The 18,266-nt window shown below is 45.4% G+C and overlaps 1 protein-coding gene across 3 annotated transcripts in view; it reads left to right on the forward strand.

The window, feature by feature from the left end:
* The window catches only part of NEURL1B (neuralized E3 ubiquitin protein ligase 1B), a 213,772-nt gene that overhangs the window by 153,074 nt on the left and 42,432 nt on the right, over nucleotides 1-18,266 (forward strand). The window contains exon 1 of one of the 3 annotated variants that reach the window (XM_074960568.1): nucleotides 11,294-11,468. The exons of the other annotated variants lie outside the window; for them this stretch is intronic. Within the exon in view, the coding sequence (XP_074816669.1) occupies nucleotides 11,438-11,468 (31 nt within the window). The 5' untranslated portion in view covers nucleotides 11,294-11,437. Of the gene's footprint in view, nucleotides 1-11,293; nucleotides 11,469-18,266 lie in introns of those variants that run through there. 3 annotated transcript variants of the gene reach the window in all.

Consider the following 18,266-nt stretch of genomic DNA (forward strand, 5'->3'; position numbering starts at 1 on the left):
ACCGGGAGCCGCCTGAGCTAAGCCCGTGCCCCAAACCGGAGCCCTAATCCTCTGTCCCAGCCCTGAGCCCCCTCCAAAACCCAAAGCCCCCTGCTGCACCTTAAAGCCTTCATCCCTGTCCCCAACCCAGAACCCATACCCCCTCCTGCACCCCTTCCCCAGCCCTGAGCCCCCCCTAAACCTGGAGCCCCCTCCTGCACCCCAACCTCCTGCCCCAGCCCACAGCCCCTTCTCACACCCTCATCCCCAGCCCCACCCCAGAGCCCTCACCCCCTCCTGCACCCCAACCCCCTGCCTCAGCCCGCAGCCCCCTCCCACACTCAGAATCCCTCGTCCCCACCCATCAGCCTGGAGCCCTCTCCTGCACCCCAAATCCCTCATCCCTGGCCCCAGCACAAAGCCAGCACCCTCCAGCCCAGAGCCCTCACCCCCTGCCTCAACCTGCAGCCCCCCCCCACGCTCTGAATATCTCACACCCCCCTCAGCCTGGAGCCCCCTCCTGCATTCCGAATCCCCAGAGCCTGCACCCCCAGCTGGAGCCCTCACCCCCTCCTGCACCCCAACTCCCTGCCCCAGCCTGGAGCTCCCTCCCACATACTGAACCCCTCATTTCTGACCCCACCCCAGAGCCAGCACCCTCAGTTAGAGCCCTCACCCCCTTCTGCACCCCAACCCCCTCCCCCAGCCCAATGAAAGTGAGTGAGGGTCAGGGAGAGCGAGCCACTGACGGAGGAGAAAGGGGTGGGGCTAGGGTGTTCGGTTTTGTGCAACTAGAAAGTTGGTAACCCTCGTTTGCATACAATTAAGGGTTGCTAGTTTGGGCAGGATGTGTATTGTGTTGAATACATTTTGGGGCTGGCTGGTTCACAGGATGCCAATGTAATGTTTACAATTTTGACTACCTGAATTTTTCACATCTCGAGTATTGCATCCAGTTTTGGGTCCCCCACTAGAGAAAGGATGTGGACAAATGGGAGAGAGTCCAGTGGAGGGCAGTGAAAATGATTAGGGGGCTGGGGCACATGATTTACCAGGAGAGGCTGAGGGAACTGGGCTTATTTAGTCTGCAGAAGAGAAGAATGAGGGGGGATTTGATAGCCTTCAACTACCTGAAGGGGGGTTCCAAAGAGGATGAAACTAGGCTGTTCTCAGTGGTGGCAGATGACAGAACAAGGAGTAATGGTCTCAAGTTGCAGTGGGGGAGGTTTAGGTTGGATGTTAGGAAACACTATTTCACTAGGAGGATGGTGAAGCACTGGAATGGGTTACCTAGGGAGATGGTGGAATCTCCATCCTTAGAGGGTTTTAAGGCCCGGCTTGACAAAGCTCTGGCTGGGATAATTTAGTTGGGGTTGGTCCTGCTTTGAGCCGGGGGTCAGACTAGATGACCTCCTGAGGTCTCTTCCAACCCTGATCTTCTATGAGTCTGTGAATATACTACCACCCATTTGTCCTTTCCCCAATCTTCAGAAGGTAATTGCTCCTAGCTGTGCAGAGCAGTGTGTTCAGCCCAGCCTAATGGCACAAGTGAGGTGTCTGTGCACAGAAAGACTCCACTGTCCATACTTGCTATCCTTCCCAGTGATCAAAAAAACCACAGTCTGGATCGCCCTCTCCTAGGTTCAAATCAGAGGAAGGGGGTGAAAACCTGAGAATTCCCCTGAGAGGGGAGTTCTCTCTGACTCTCCCCTTTGGAAGGTCCACCGCAAATGAGTTAATGCAGCCCCAGGGGGCACTCTCCCTGGCATCAGTGGGAGATAACTTAGATCCCAGCCCCCAGAAGGCCCTCTCCAGTGCACAAAGAAGGCTGCTGTAGAAAACACTGACGCTACCACCATCTTCCACGCAGGAGAGAGAAATCCCTGCGTGGAATTATGTCTGTGTGCAGATATTGGGGGTGGGGCCTTGTATTTGGGGTGCCCTGCAACTTGGTTGGTCTATCTCACTTCAATCCAAGATTATACCTGATATGGTAAATAAAGCTCAAAACCTGCCCCTGTCCTTGCACAGATCCTTATTCTTTTCAAAATCCCTGTGGGTTGCTCTGAGAATCCACAACAAGCATCACGATTAATCCATTCTCCACTGACAGCTGACGGTGAAGTAGAGACCTAGGCCTTGAGCTCTCAGTTCCTTTCCTAATCAGTTGCATGCGGGGACAGAGGGGGCGAATACTTCGTAGGTACAATAGAAACACATGTGTCTGAGGTGCCCTATGAAATCATGGTAACCACGAGAACTGCAGTGAAATGGTTTGAGATATTTATCCAGAGCCCTTGAGATGCGTGGTGCAGCTTTGAGTCATCACTCTCCCAGTTTGTGTTTGATGCATTTAATGGAGAACACAAGGTTGTAAGAACAAAGAATTTGGTTTTAAAATTAAGCTTGCATATAAGTGCTGGCAGCCCCTGCACGGATTTTTCCTTCATGAATTTAGTGCTTACGAACATTTTGCATTCACTGATTGCCAGTCTTCTGTGGAGCTACACAACAGGCCTCGCCACAATCGAGCGTGTAAGCTTTCAATGCCCCTGACCTAGACAGACCACTTCTAGGGACTAGCTCTTGGCCCCTCCAGTCCATGGCTCTCTGCTTAGATTACCAGCAAGGATGACAATTCGTGCCAAGTGTGAGGTGGACATGTCCATTGGGGACTGAACTCACTGCATGTAAATCATCTAAGAGCCATCAGATGGGAACCACCTCTGACCATAGTTGACCATGGATGGATATGAACTTGTGATGTAGAGTTTTAAGGCTCTTTATCCCCGAACCTATTCCATCCCATTCAGCCTCCCCACTACCTATTTTAATATTTAGTGGACTGAGCACACAGGGATATTGCCATTCCCATGTGATGCACACATTGGCTCTACCCTGGAAAGCCCTTGAGGCAGGGACCATGCCTTTCTGTGTCATATGGACAAGCCAAGCTTCCCATCAGCTCCTCAGGTCCCTCTACACAGCAAAAAAAAAAAAAAAAAAAAAAAGACCAGTGGCAGGAAGTCTCAGAGCCTAGGTCAACTGACTCTGGCATGCGGGGCCTAGCTAAAAACAGCCATGTGGATGTTCGGGCCTGAGCTCTGAAACTCAGCAAGGTGGGAGGATCTCAGAGCCCAGGTTACACTCCAGCGTCTACACTGCTATCTTTAGCACTGGAGCACAAGCACGAGTCACTGGACCCAGGCTCTGAGAATCGCTGCCATGGTTTTTTTGTCTTTTGTTTTTTTGGGTTGTTTTTTGCTGCGTACTCAGTCCCTAAGATGTAAAGTATTTTTAGTTAGTGTGTTTTAAATGCCCCTTGTAAACACTGCCCTGGACACAGAAACAAATAACAGTTGAGAGATCTCAAAGCATAGGAAGTCTTGTAATTTTTTAATATCTTTCTGGTTCCCTTTTTCCCCCCAAGGGCTCTCTGAGGCCACTTCTGACAGTCTCTTTAACTATATTCTACAGGAGTAGCCTCCCTCTCCTGGCTGGTGTTTGGGAAAAAGCCCATGTGTAGTCAGTTGCAGGGTTGACCAATTATCCATCCCAGCTGTGTTCCAATTACAGCAGATTTCTCTTGGCAGGCAGTCATTGCTTTTCAAGGGGTTAGAAGAAACCCACATGCCAGCAAATATAGATCCTGGTTTTTAATGTCCTCTGCCGCCATTTCAACCTCTGTGGGGATTTCTTATGCTACCAGAATTCCTCCCTGGGAGTTTGCGTCCCATGAACCCATCTTCCTTGTATGCACAGACAGAGGTTGCCATATTCTAACACTAGCATGTTGATTGCTTTTAGACACACAGAGCCAAGCTTCATGGATTCAGTAAGAATGCAGCTAACCAAAGGACAGGTGGTAGCTTTTGAAATGGGTGTCAGGTCTTATCACTGGCTGAGGGCCCTTTACCAAATATGGGTCTGTTCATATTTAACAAAACCACAGGGAGTTGGGTGGTTTAGGGGATTGGCAATGGGATTTACAGGTGTTCAACTGTGGGTTGCTGCTTTGAATCCACCCCAAACAATTGTGATAAAAAACTGTTCCCATCTGATGGCTGTTCAGTTGTCCTATGGAAACTGAATCTGGCACTTTTAGTCCCCCTTGTGTCAATATTAATCAGAAATTACCCACAAGGATCATACTTTGAAGCTCTTCTGCCCTCCCCTCTCATTGCCTGCTACTCCCAATATTTCTGACCATTATCCATTACTTTGAATTAACCTGTGTCTGATGTGTGACCCATGCAAGATCTGTGTTCTGGGAATTTTCATTAGCCTATTGCATGGAAGATGACTGAGATCAGTCAGATGAAGGAACAGTGTGTGTGTCTGTCTTTCTTTCACTTTTTAAAATAATAATTTTCACTTATGTAACATCTTTCATTCAAGAATATCAAAGTCATTTTACAAACATTAACTAAAGATGTCTTACAACCCCAATCCTCCTGTGAGATGTATTATCGCTATTTTGCAGAGGAGGAAAATGAGTCAGAGAGCGGTTAAGTGACTTTCCAAGGTTACATAACAAGGTAGTGGCTGAGAATCCAGAAGACCTGACTTTTTAGCTCCCTGCTTCAGCCATTGGACCAGAGTACCAAAAGTCTGGATGTACAGGATATAATTTATAATCCATACATGCCTGCGAAGAATTATCCAAATCACACTGTATTGTCACAGAAAATGACTCATTTGATAACACAGCCTACAACCGATTCCTTTGTGTTAGAATTATATGGGCAACATTTGGTTTAAAAAGAAAAGGGAGGGCATGCATCTACTGAATGCTGAGCTACATTTGCTTTCTTTTAAATGTTTTCTTGGGCTAATGCTAAAGAGTGCAGATTTATGTGTTGATAGTGGTGCTGAGGGCAAATAGATAATATTGACATCCCATTAACAATAATGGGACTTGCCCATGTCTGTTTCCAAAAGGTGTTGAAAATCCCCCACCCAACCCCTGCCAGGACAAGGTATTTGCCTGTAATTTATAAATAAAAATCTTAGGATAATGATGGATCAGCCTGTTGCCTTTGGAAATGTGGGTTCAAATCCTGTTAGGTCATTGTGAGCATCTCTCTCTTTTGCATCTAAACTGTCTAGGTAGGAGGGAAGAGAATAACACAAGGCAATGCGAGGTTTCAGAGTAACAGCCGTGTTAGTCTGTATTTGCAAAAAGAAAAGGAGTACTTGTGGCACCTTAGAGACTAACCAATTTATTTGAGCATAAGCTTTCGTGAGCTACAGCTCACTCCGCTGAGTGCATCCGATGAAGTGAGCTGTAGCTTACGAAAGCTTATGCTCAAATAAATTGTTCAGTCTCTAAGGTGCCACAAGTACTCCTTTTCTTTTTACAAGGCAATGCATTTCCATTGGCTCTCAGTGAGGCAGGTACTGATCCTTCTAAAGAGGTTCAAATGTATTACAAACCCAAACTTGAAATCAAATACAGCTGGGCCTTCCCTTAAAATGATGCTTCATTGTCTGTCTCCCCGACTGCCTTTACTCAGCTAGCTCCATCCTCTGCTCTGTATTTCCACACAGCCTCACCATTGTGGGTGCAAGGACCTTCTCCTCTGCACCTAATCTCTCCCTCTGCATTTATTTACCATTTATCTCTGTAAATATATTATTTCACCCTGCAAGTCCTTTTGGGATAGGGCTGGTATGAGCGACACCGTACTCAGTTAAATGTATTGTTTTGCTATCTCCTTGTCCCCTTTCACGTGAACCCCTTCATCTATAAGGCCCAAACTTTGCCCAGCTGACGGTTTTGCAGGCAACTTGCCAAGAGTCCAGAGTCTCCCCTATATTGTATCAAATAGAGCATGTTGCAGCTGCCTTGTTTGAAATATAGGGGTGTGGCCTGTGCAAATGGGCATTACTCCTTCATCAAAAGAGAATCACTCTGCTCAAATCAGAGCATTGCTGGCAGGCATCTCTCATCACGGTGGGCTGCAGTTCCACGTTCAGATGAGGGTGGCTTAGGGCGGCATGTCAGAGATTTGTGGCCACTCCTGCATCCTGCCCTGACCACCCAGAAGACAGAGGTACACTCTCAGGGACATGATAAACAAAAAAAGCCCCATCATTGCCAAATCTCCTGGAGGCCATAGGGATTCCAGGCAGGAAACAGCTTCAATTGCTCAGCAGTCAAGGCCAGTTCAAGAAGTTCTTTGGTTGGTGTAGGTTTTCCTACTGTTGCATTGGAAGCTCCTGCTTCCCTTGATTTTTTTTTTTTTTTTTTTTTTTTTTAAGTTTCTTTGCATGACCTGTAAGTGTCCTGTGATAGCACTTAGGAGCAGGGGAGGAAGGTAACTGTTTTCAGCATTTGGAGTGTGCACGATAGCTCTGTGCAGCGACTGAGGCCATGATTTACACGAGTCCTTCCTAAACAAATACCTCTTAATTGTGTACTAAGGGAAGTGGAGAAAAAGCTTTTACAGTTTGCTCTGCCGTGACCAGCAGCTGCTATTCTCCATGTTCTCAGCCCATCAGCTCTCGGAGGCAGCGAGATTAGAAAGTTGCAAGATGAGTGAAGATGCTTTTGCTTTATCTTTCCTTTGATACTTAAATCAAATGGTTGAATCCCTTCTCTAATGATCCTCCCTCTGCCAAGACAGAATCAGTCCATTTACCCAGTTTATGGGGAAGAAAGCACTGGGTGCCAGTAAGAGCATAATCTATATTTGTAAACATATCTATCATCAACCAGACTGCTGCAGAAGAAAGTCTTTCTCTGTGTGTTTACAGTATAAGTGGAATGAGTTCTATTATACTGTAATAGTGTATTCTGACTTCAGTATATTTGTTCCCGGAGATGAACTATGTCCCTACTGCCTCGTATCTCAGAGAATATTATTCCGCCATTGCTATGCCTTTTCAGGTAGTATGGCGCCCAAGTTAGCATCTCCATTCCTGAATGCCTGGTAGACCTGTGGAAGTCTACACGAGATTGATTTATGTTTATAGAGCATCTTTCATGCACAGCATCTGAAGATGCTTCTCAGATTGCCACTCCTAAACTATTGGCAGGAAAGGAAGCTTTAAAGAGAGAGAAGTGGCTTGGCAGGACAGAGTTCCAATCAGAGGGATTGACACTTTTACCTGCAACCCAAATGTAGAGTGATGGGATAGGAGACCAAGGCTGGAGTGAGTGAGTAGAACGGGGGGAAAGCAAGGTTAGAGAGGAGTGGGTTGGAAAGACTCCATGGACAGTTTGAAAGCCAACAGGGCAAATATTTAATCTGATTTCAAGATGGGTAGGAAGCTCATGAGGCCAGGAGTGGGATACACCCCTAAATCCCAGAGTGAGAGGTGTCTGGTGGCAGCAATCTGGACTCCCTGAAATTTTGACGACAAGTGTTTAGGAGGCCAGAAAAGAGGGTGGAGCAAGAAGATGTGACTAAGGTGTGAGAAGGAAGTTCAGCAGAGTAAAAGGGAATTAATTGTGACCATATGCAGCAGCACAAGAATAAACAGGAGGCTTGCCCCACAGCAGCCAGAAAATCCATCTAGCTGCACAGTTGTTCGGTTTTATGGAAAGGGAAGGTTTGATGGCTAATGTACATGATGATCCAAAACAGGAAGAAATGATTCCTCTCAAGCACTGCAAGTTCTGTCCCCAAAACAGAAATGGTTTGCAAATTGTCTGCACTTCATTTGGCTGTTATCAAAAGAGATTAGTATGTAATTATTTACTGCCACCTGTTAGAAGCATAAGAATGCCAAGTGATAACAATAATCTTTTACATTTACATAGCACCTTTCATCCCAACCTCCCCCACCCACCCCGTCCCAAGGGGATTAAAAGACAGCATGTGGATCATTTGATACCATATATCCAGTTTGGTGTCAATCAATGGAGATTTAGTTGTTCCTAATAAATTATTCCCATCTCCTGAGAGATTACTTTTATATGTTTGTCACCCTGTGGTTTAAAAGCCAATTATAGCCCAGGGTATCTAATAAAAATTTTTTGTGTGCACACACTGATAATAAGACACTTTGAGTTGCATCCCTGCCTGTGCATGATGGCCCAGTTGTTTCTTTGCACCACTCAGACCTTTTGACACTGGTCTGCAGCTTGAGCAGCGTCCACATAGCAAAATGACAGGGCTTGGTGCTGACCGGGCCTAGGACCCAGGTCCTGAGTGCTTTCTGACCTGACTCAGACTGATTTGAGTGTGGATGGAAGCAGGGCTTGGGCTCAACCTGAGTCAGAGCCTGGGCTTAGTGTGCAGTAAATCCATAACTGTCCCGCTGTCAGGGTATGCGTTTATATGGAAAAGCTGTAGGAGAGTTCTCTGTCAAGATAATCATCCAGCTAACAAAAAATATTCTTAAATGTGTTATCAATAACTCCTCCAATTGCTGAAGCAGGAAGATTTTTCAAAGTTCTCTTGAGCTCTTAATAGTTTTTCACGACTCCAGACAGTTGGTTTCCTTTTTGCATTTCTCCAAGCTTGGAAAGTAAGCCTGGACTGCTCAATTTCACTTTCTGTTTCCAAATTAATCTGTGTCAGTTTCTGGTTCTCTTGCACTTGCTCACTGTGGTTGCTTTTGGGTACTTCAGGAGAGGGGGAGAAATCACATTCCTTGAGTATTTTTCATGATAGTTATATCATATTGGGTAAAGCTGTTATTTTAACAAAATATTAAATTTAGGAAACTTGATTGCGTTCCCTGAGCTGCCTCAGTGTCGCCAGGATGTAGATTTCCATTTTACTTTATTCTATTTGTATCTGTTTTTGGGTGGTTTGGAACGCTCTGTGGGAAGGATTGCCCTTGTCCCAGCGCAGGTGTTTAGGGGTGGGGAAGGAGGGACAAGGAGCCGTCTCCCCACCTGGTGCCCCTAGGGGGAGAGTGCACAGTAGACAGATGAGGTGTCGCTACAGCCTACATGCAGTGTAAGAAACCCAGTTGCAGAATAGCCCCTCTACAGCTCTCCTTGCAATCTGAGGCTGTTAAGTCCTAAAATAATAACTGCCTCTTCTTGCTGGGGGAGTTGTTTGCATTAGCTGAAGCCTCACCTTTGGTGCTCTCTAGTGATATGAGGACTTTCTCTCAGTGTAGATAACATGACTGCACTTTTCCTCCTCCTTCCCCCTGAAGGGGAACACTGCTTCAGTGAGTGCACTCATGTCCTTTGACTATTTCTACGTATGTCTTTGCAGCTTAGGGCAACCAAGCCAATGGTACAACATATGCTAACCTAAGAAGACAGCAGATGGATGCAGGCTCTTTTGAGAATAGCTGCTGGTGTCTCATTTGCTAAGGCCTTTTGTAGCAAATCTGTATCATGGCATAATACTGAGAATTAGATCTTTTTTGTCCCCTTTGCTATCCTCAGCCTTACTTGACCAAGTTCTACATGCCTTAGCATTTAGACTGTCATTTCAGTTTTTACACAATGGACAAGACTCTGCTGTCAGGTGGGCCAGTGTAAATCCAGAGTCATTTCATTGCAACTGCTCTAGATTTTTACCTGTGTAAATGAGATAAAAATCTGACCCAATAGGTTTATCTTGCTTGGTGGTATTGATCTAAGTTCTGCTGTCATAAGTGCCACTCTTGTCTCACAAATTAGATACCTCTGGCTGTAGATTGTATAGATGTTCAAAATATGATTGTGTATTTTCTTTAGAACTAGGGGTGCTGAGGGGTGCGGAAGCACCCCCTGGCTTGAAGTGGTTTCCATCATATACAGGGTTTACAGTTTGGTTCAATGGCTCTCAGCACCCCCACTATACAAATTGTTCCAGCATCCCTGAGCTTGGCTCCCCCTCAGTGAGGCATCAATATACTCAGTGTTCTTTGGGCTTGCCTCCTTGATAGAGGGGACAAGAATAAGTGGTGATATCTCCCAACTGCAACCATTTTGTGGCACCAATATGAGACATCACTCACAGTAGATTGTGCAGATCTGTGATTCTCTCTCTTCCTCCTTACATGAGGAATGAAATGGTTAACAATTATATCTAAATTATCATCACTGGTGATCTGAATTAACACCTCAAAGCTACTGTTCCAGACTTTCTGTCGGTTTAGACATCTCTTTAGACATCCAACCTCAGTTCACATTTTTGAGGTTTTCTGCAGAACCGTAACACCTATAGACAACTTGTCTCATGGCTGCTCTAAATTTGCCGTTATATTTCAGACAAAAAATGTAAAAATCACAATGATAATATTGTGAATGCTGCACTTCCACCTGACTACTTCTATGGCCTTCATTATCGTAATAGCTGAGTGCCCCACAACTGTTACTGAATTTATCAAAGCAAAGCCTTCGTGCTGTGGGCGAGTGTTATTGTCCTTGGTTCTCAAGTGGGAAAACTGAGTCACGGATTTCAGAGTGGTAGCCGTGTTAGTCTGTATCAGCACAAACAAGAAAGAGTCCTTGTGGCACCCTAGAGACTAATACATTTATGTGGGCATAAGCTTTTGAGGGCTAAAACCCACTTCATCAAATGCATGGTGATGAAGTGGGTTTTAGCCCACGAAACCTTATGCCCACATATATTTGTTAGTCTCTAAGGTGCCCCAAGGACTCCTTCTTGTTTTTGCCGAGTCACAGAGCTAGCATACTGCAAATAAGTGGGAATAGAGCTCGTCTCCCCTTTAGCCACTGGCCCATGTTCCCCAAATGAAACTTTTTAAAGAAAGTTTTTAGTGGTAACTATCTGTTCTAAGAACAAAGCTTAACTTACTAGCATGATCTGAGCCTGGTAAACATGGTAGTGATTAATTTTTCTAAAGCAGAAAGTGGTCTCCTTCTTCAGCCTGTAAGCTAAGCCCTCTGGGTGCCAGGGAAGAATGTTGTAGGTTGTGGAGGGTTTTTTGTTGTATTTCTAGCAGTCCTGGAGGATCTTGCATACACCTTCTAGGCTTTCCAACTTATCATAGCACAACGGAGGGGTCCTCGTTTAGGATAAGTAGCCGTCCTTACCCTGTTGGACAGGATCACCCCCCACGCACGCTCAAAAGGGCAGGTCGCTGGCTGCATGGCCGGGCTCGCAGGCCCAGTGTGTATGATGGGGGGCAGTCCGGTCCCGCTTCCCAGCCTCCCGGCTCATTAGCTGGTTCAGACGCGGAATCCGCTCGCAGCCTCCGCCCTCTGTCACCCTGCAGCGCCCTGGAGCTTCCCCTATTGTCTTGCCCTGCAGCCCCCGCTGCGCGCCAGGGCCAGGTTCCCGCAGCTGCCGGCTCCGCCCCGGCAGGGCGGGCTCTGAGCCCGCGCCCAGCCCCCTGGAGGCGGCCCGGCCGCGGGGAGCTCGGGGAGCTGCTGGCTGCCGACGCTGGCTCAGTGCGGCTCGGGCTGCGGTGTGGCGAGCCTCGCTGAGCGGAGCCCGGGCACTGCAGGAGACGCTCCCAGCCCCCGGCAAATGGCCCTTCGGAGCGCAGCGCAGCCCCGGGCCCGCAGACCGTCCGCCCCCCGCCGCGCGGAGTGATGGGCAACACGGCGCACAAGAGTCTGCCAGGTACGGGACCGGGGCCCGGCAGCCCCTGCTCCCCAGGGAGCGCGCTGTCCCCGGGGCTTCCAGGGGAGAGACGTGCTGGACGGAGCTGCCCCCCGCCCCTTCTCTCATCTGGAGAGAACTAACCCCCCATCCACGCCAGGGCTGGAGAGAGCCGGACACCCCGCAGTATCCCCGGGCTGGAGATACCTTTTCCCCGCCCTTCCCCTCTCCTGTGCGATACCAGGGCTGGAGGGAGCTGCTCCACCTCCTAGGAAGCGGCTGTTTTTGTCTGAGCAAGTGGCCCGCTTTATGCTGTGCGATCTGGAGTTTCCACGCTGCTCTCGTGGTGTCATGGAGTCAATAGGAAACGCAGAGCTGCTGCACATGCTGCTTTCTGTCACATGCCGCTGTTCCTGAGATCAGGGAGCCTGGGTTTTACCCCCGGGTCCCTGGGTTTGTGTTCTGGATCTGGAGTGCCAACACGTGGGTGTAAGTGGGGGAAGAACAGTTCCCCTTCTCTCTCACTGCCACAAATTTAAAAATAGGTGGAAGGAAAGGGGATGAATGGTGTATGTACAGTCTAAAAGAGAAAAGGGGAAATTTATTTTTAAAAGGGGGAGGGAGTTTTGAAGTCCTCTTTGCAGTCTTTGGCAGTGAAGGAAGCAGCATTGTCTAGCAACAAGACATTTAAAATCCTAATCCTTTTTGTGTATCTTTAAATCTCACTTGTTTCAGTAGCTCAGACTAGCAATCCTTGCCTCTTTTTATTTTCCAACTGGTGCTCAGTTTTATGTGTATGTGCGTGTGGTAAAGGGGGCTAGGTTTTTGTTGTCCTTGAGAGGTAGGGGCTGAAGCTGTGTATTGAGAAGGTGAGGGAGAGTGTTCCTTTCCAGTGGACACATGGGGCAGGATTAGATGTGTGAAGGGACAGATGCTGAAACTAATGGTTTTTGTTCAGTTGCCAAGCATTGCGCTGACAGAAGAGATGATCACTTTAGGGACAGTTTAGGATTTGTATATTTTCCCTTCCTTTTAACCCCAGTTCCTGTGTGGTAACCAGAATAAGCTTTTGAAACTTGAGGGTCCTTCAGAGACCCCAGAAGCAATGGGAATAAAGACAATGAACCTTTAGCAGCTGGGGTAGATTCTGAACCCTGTGAGGGCAACAAAAGAGGGTGAACTGGTACTGTTTTTGCAGCTGAAATGGAGAGACCCTGGCTTTCAATTGAAATAATTTTTGTTGTTGTTTTTTAAAAAGGACTTTGTGTGTAATTGTGCACAACATCTTCAGCTGTTCAGCGACACAAGAGGGAAACTATCTGAAAGCAGATCTGAAATGTTTGGTGGACTGCCTTGGTTTTAAAATGCCTTTTCAGTGAATGCTGCTCTTATATAAGAGAAGCAGATATTCTTTTTCTTACAAGCTCATAATTGCGAGTTTTTCCCCTCAAAGAATCAGTGGATAATAAAAGCTATGGGTCTTTATAGAATCAACAGTACTGAATTACTGAACCCTTGTGAATCGCTATCTTCAGCTGTTCTTTTCTTTTCTTTGCAGCCATCCTTCATTTCACCCTTTGTACTTTGGGCACCCCATAAATAAAAAGGGTATTATTGAGCTTTTTGAAAGAAACAGAAGGACCTACTGAATGCGCACATGTCTCCCAGCAATCAGCCCAAGGTTTGAATACAGAAGATTTGCACTTGGATTCGCCCTTATATTTTCTGTGAAAAGAAAGGGTGACTCACAAAACAGCTTTTAGGGTTGTTGTTTGTGATTAGCTATGTACCCAGAAGGAGATTTTTTCGATGAAAGCTTATATATCTTATTTCCATCTGCACTCACATCTCTCTCCTTCAGATATTATGCCTATATAGGAAATGACCTTTTCTCACCCTAAAAGACATCACAGCTGATTTATGTAATACCTGATGAATCAACGAATAAAACAGTCAAAAGGAGTTGTTGAGATTGGAGAAAATCCATCCAATCAGTAGGCTCTACAGATAGAAGCAACATCAGGGCTACCATCCCAAACATCAGGGAGAGCCACAGGGGAGGGATACATTGTTAAAGACAGAACTTCATGAGAGGTTTCAGAGTAGCAGCCGTGTTAGTCTGTATTCTCAAAAAGAAAAGGAGGACTTGTGGCACCTTAGAGACTAACCAATTTATTTGAGCATAAGCTTTCGTGAGCTGCAGCTCACTTCATCGGATGCATTCATGAGAGAAAAGCTTTACCTGCTGGGATGTGGGACGTAACTAGAAGCGCTTTTATACCCTATATAAGGTGAAGGGGTTATAAAAGTTACTTCTGCCTGTTGCTAGAACAGTCTTTACTGAGCATCCTCCATGTACATAACATAATAGCTGGGAGTTAAATCCTTGGTGAAGTCTGTTGTGTTTTGTGATTGAGCAATTACTGGTGGCGGTAGACGTTTTGTTTTTGTTCGTGTGTTATTGTTTTTTTAAAAAAAAGCCTTTTCTTCAGATTATAAAATTCCTCACTTTGTCTTTGTTCTTATTAACCTTCATTTTCATGTTGTACCCCTGGATTGAGGTTTTCTGCAAAATACCAATTGGTTGGGAATATTCTGCTTTTGCACAAGGCAAAAACATTTAAGATGCTCAAATGTTGTTTGAAATTGTGCTGGAAGATTCTAAAAATGTGACATTTCTGAAATTCTGCTGCTTTTTTTAAATAGTAAAAGTTAAAAGAAGCAGGTAGCATAATGCTGCATAAAGCATTTAAGATGAAGGAAGAACAGGTTTTTTTCCCTTTAAAATATATATATTTTTTCTAGTTTAGGACCGAATTCTACAAATCTTTACTTAATTATTTGCTTCTGGGGAACTGAGGCCCTGAACCTTAAAGGTTATTTAAGCTCCTAACTTCTACTGATTGGTTAAGAGGGAGTGTTTGCCCTATTGGGTTCATAGTTTGTAGTGTAGCAACCCTTTGTCATCAAACCGTCATTCTAGATAGAAGCAGGTGTTGAATTTTTTTTTCAGAGTAGTTGTTTGAAAATTGGAAAGTTCTTTCTGCAGACTGAATTCTTGGGTGAATTCCTATTTGCAAAGGCCATGACTATTTAGAATTACTTTAATCTAACCTAATATCTTTAGGCCTTTCATCTCCTTCTTTCCTGCATATGTCTGAAAAACTCCTTTGCACCCTGCCAAAATGAACAACACACACTCTCAATTTAGCTCGCAGAGGAATTTCTCTACCCTGTAACAGAAGCTGTGGAAGGTATTTGAAGGAAGAAAAAAGCCCACTAATACTAGCCCAACACTTCAGTTAAACTTTTTGCTAAATAGAAGGTTACAATATGGCTCTTTTTTTTTTTTTAAATCAACATAAAAAACAGTTGGAGATGGAAAACTGATTTCCATTCTGATTAGATGTGGAGAAAATCTAGAGCGATCTTTTGCATTTGCCTCATGGAAAAGCCAGACAATCAAACTGTTTTTGGATTTACATATAAATTTGTCCAATTTTTATCTCAAATGCTGAAAGGCAATCTGAAACCCCACTCCTCTTCATTTGTATTTATAAGTTCACTTAATTGAACTTCAGCTGCTTATTGCCACTTGAAACGTTAATCCATCTTATCTCTTTTTATCAGGCATCTTCATTTAATGATAGAAGCAAGCATCCTACTGATGCTGAAGAAATTGTATCAGGAGCTTGGTTAACTTCTGCTGGCCAAGCATTTTGATGGTTAACACAGTAGATTAAGGCAACTGTCAAATTAACAGCAAGATTCCTAAACGGAATGGTACTGAAATGAATAATAGAGCAGGGCTAATGAAAGCCAGTTTCTATATTTGAGCTGGTTAAGGAGGCATTGGATGAAAAGAGCTGAGATGTGTCAAATACATTTAAACAAAGACTCTGGGGTTGTGGAAATTGATCTTATCTAGCTGACAGCTTGATGATACCTGAAGCACTCTGTCAGCAAAATTAACTTTCCCTTTTGTTATTGGTCTCAGCCCCCAATGGGTCAACAGAACTGCTTAGCAATCTGTTCATATTGATTCACTTTCATGTACGATGCATAAGATATGTTCACTGCACAACAACTCTGGGAATTTAAATCCTCATGCTGCACTTCCTTTCCCTGATATGTGGGCCCAGACCTACCATGCCTACTCAGACTTCAATGGGAGCATTGCCTGAATGGAGGAATGCAGTATTGGACCCTATGTTTGGATATGCACCCTTTGCCTCTGCCTCTACCCTTCTGCTGCATGTTGTTTAAAATAATTCGTGGCTGAGTGGTTAAGCAAGAGTGAAGACTTCATTCAAGCCGTCACTTTTCTTTCTTCTGTAGACGATAAACTAGTTTGCAATGTTGCAGTCAATAGGTAGAACTTTTTCTGACTTGCAAAACTGGCTAAGTGGTCAAGTGGAAGTTGTTGGAAGATTATGTCACATATCAAGGTCTAATTTTATGACATTGAGGTGAGGTTGTAGGTAATGTTACCCCAGTGCTTTTGAAGCTAATTTGTTCTTGTCTGTTTCTGCTGATTGCCTAGCTTTCGCCACTAGTTGCTTTCATCTCCCTAGTCTCTACTATTGTTCCGGTTGACTTTGACTTCACCTCTCCTCGGCCTGATTATTTCCTCTCATCCTCCCTCCCCTCCCACTGTCTCTGTTGCACCTTCTTTGTTACTTTACCCCCACTCCTCCCTTTTAGCCCCACCTTTTCACTCACTGTTACTCTTGCTCCCATTCACCAACACAAATCCAATAATCTCTCTCATATTTTTCCTGTGTCACATCCTCCTCCTTTATGGTGACACTCACTCCAGCCCTTTCTCCATCCCCAGGATGCACTGGAGCTCCTCTCCCCCAATACCAATGCCCTTTCCCTCTCCTTCCCTGTTACCAACAATAAGGTTTCTAACTGTTCCCTATTTCTAACCTCTCCACTTGCGCCCTCAGCCCTAGCCCCATCCTGGCTACTAACTTCTCTCATCTCTTTCTCAGCCTGTCACACTGTTCTGACCATTTCTCCTCAAAATACATGTGTGTGCTGAGCTTCCACATGCTCATAATATGGCTAGTAGGGAGCTGAGGTATGGTAGGGAGCAATGAGTGTGTAGGTGCCTGAGGAAAGTGGAGAGGTCATCAGACAGGCTTGGAGAGGCTAAGAGAGGCAGTGCTGAAGAGAACTGATGGGATCCTTGTGACTTGGAGAAGTCCCTACATTGAATCAGGGTGTAGGAGAAGGCTGCAATGATTAGAATGCAGAGAGAGGTCCAGCTGAGAGAAGCAGGGGAAGTCTTAGCCAGCTGCCTGCAGTGGTCGGAGAGAAGCACCAACAGCTGCTTCAGCAGGAGGGCAGGAACGCAGCAAGCAGAATCAGAGTAAGTGACCCATGTACAAGCCAAGAATGTACCAGTTGGGTTCCCATTTGGTGACCCTGGCCCAAATAGGGCCATTGGTATTTAACAAAGCAACCGGTCTCCCTTTTAAGAATCCGGCTTGGGTCTGATTGCCATGCTGCTCTCCCAGCCTTAATCACAACTGCAAAGAATATCAGGTATGGCTGGCATGTGTCTTTGGTAAACATGAGGGGTAATGGTGCTTGTTCTAAAAGAAATGATCATCTCAGCTTCAAGACCTCTTCCGTGTGTATAATATCTATATCTATATATGCCCCCCAGCTACTCCCTTCACGTCCTACTCCCACAGCTAATCTTCACACCTTAATTGCGTCTGGAACTCACTTCCGATTCATACCATACCTTCGCTCACTCCTCTTCAAGCCCCTTCTTAACGCATCACCTCTGTGAATTCTATTGACCAACGTACACTCTTGGAACGGCTGCTTGTATTTCAACCCAAAATCCCCACTCTGCTCTACACCTTTCCTTGTGTGTACTGTACTGTTTTATCTAATTATTACGGCGCAATCCCGGGAGCTGCTGAGCACTAGCTTTCCTCGGAGGTGAGAGTACTTAGACCTTACGTTGGGAATCGCTTGAGAACACCTGCTCCCCCTTGGTTCTTTGCTGGCACATTCAGAGTTGGGGTGTTTTGTGGGGAGAAAATATCCTTGCCGTAATGGATACAAGGAGGGAAACTAACCCTTTTGCCACAGTCAAAAATCCCCTTCACCCAAGTGATGCTTCCCACCATGAGCTTCTTTCCAGGTATTGGCAAGGAAGGATCCTAACGGGTATTGGCAAGGAAGGATCCTAACGGGTAAAGGTGGGAGGAACAAACACATTTGTCTGCTTTATGTTGCTCCCCATCAGCTTCCATGTAAAATCGATAGCACTGTTGAAGCCCTTAGGGGATTTCCCGGAGCCTTTGGTCTTCCTCCCTTTCCGAGGTGAAAACTCAGTTTGCAGAATGATTTTTGATGTTGATTGTTTAAATTTAATTCATTTCCTCTTTTTTTTGTTTTATCTGGTTGGTAGGGATTTATTGGGTAGAAGGAGTTGTCAGTGTCATATCATTCTTATGCCGCCAACAACCTTTATTTATGTCTCTTTTCCTTTTTTATTGGTAAAGCAGGGTTTGGGAGTCAGGGTTCCTGGGTTCTCTTATTGGCTCTGCTACTGACTTGCTGTGGACTTTGAGCAAATCACTTTACCGTGCTTTGTCTCATTTTTGGATATAAGTATTGTTTTGTTGCCCAGGGGCGTTGTAAGAGCTAATTAACGTCTACAGACCATGAAATCCTCCAACAAAAGAAGACATACAAATGCAAAATAAGATTCTTATTGTGTGTTTTGTAGCTTTTTGCATTTGTATTCCTCTGAAGGAAATCTGACACTCTGAAGACTGTCCGGTGATTCAA

Source organism: Natator depressus, chromosome 8, assembly GCF_965152275.1.
Source record: "Natator depressus isolate rNatDep1 chromosome 8, rNatDep2.hap1, whole genome shotgun sequence".
NCBI classification, from domain to species: domain Eukaryota; kingdom Metazoa; phylum Chordata; order Testudines; family Cheloniidae; genus Natator; species Natator depressus.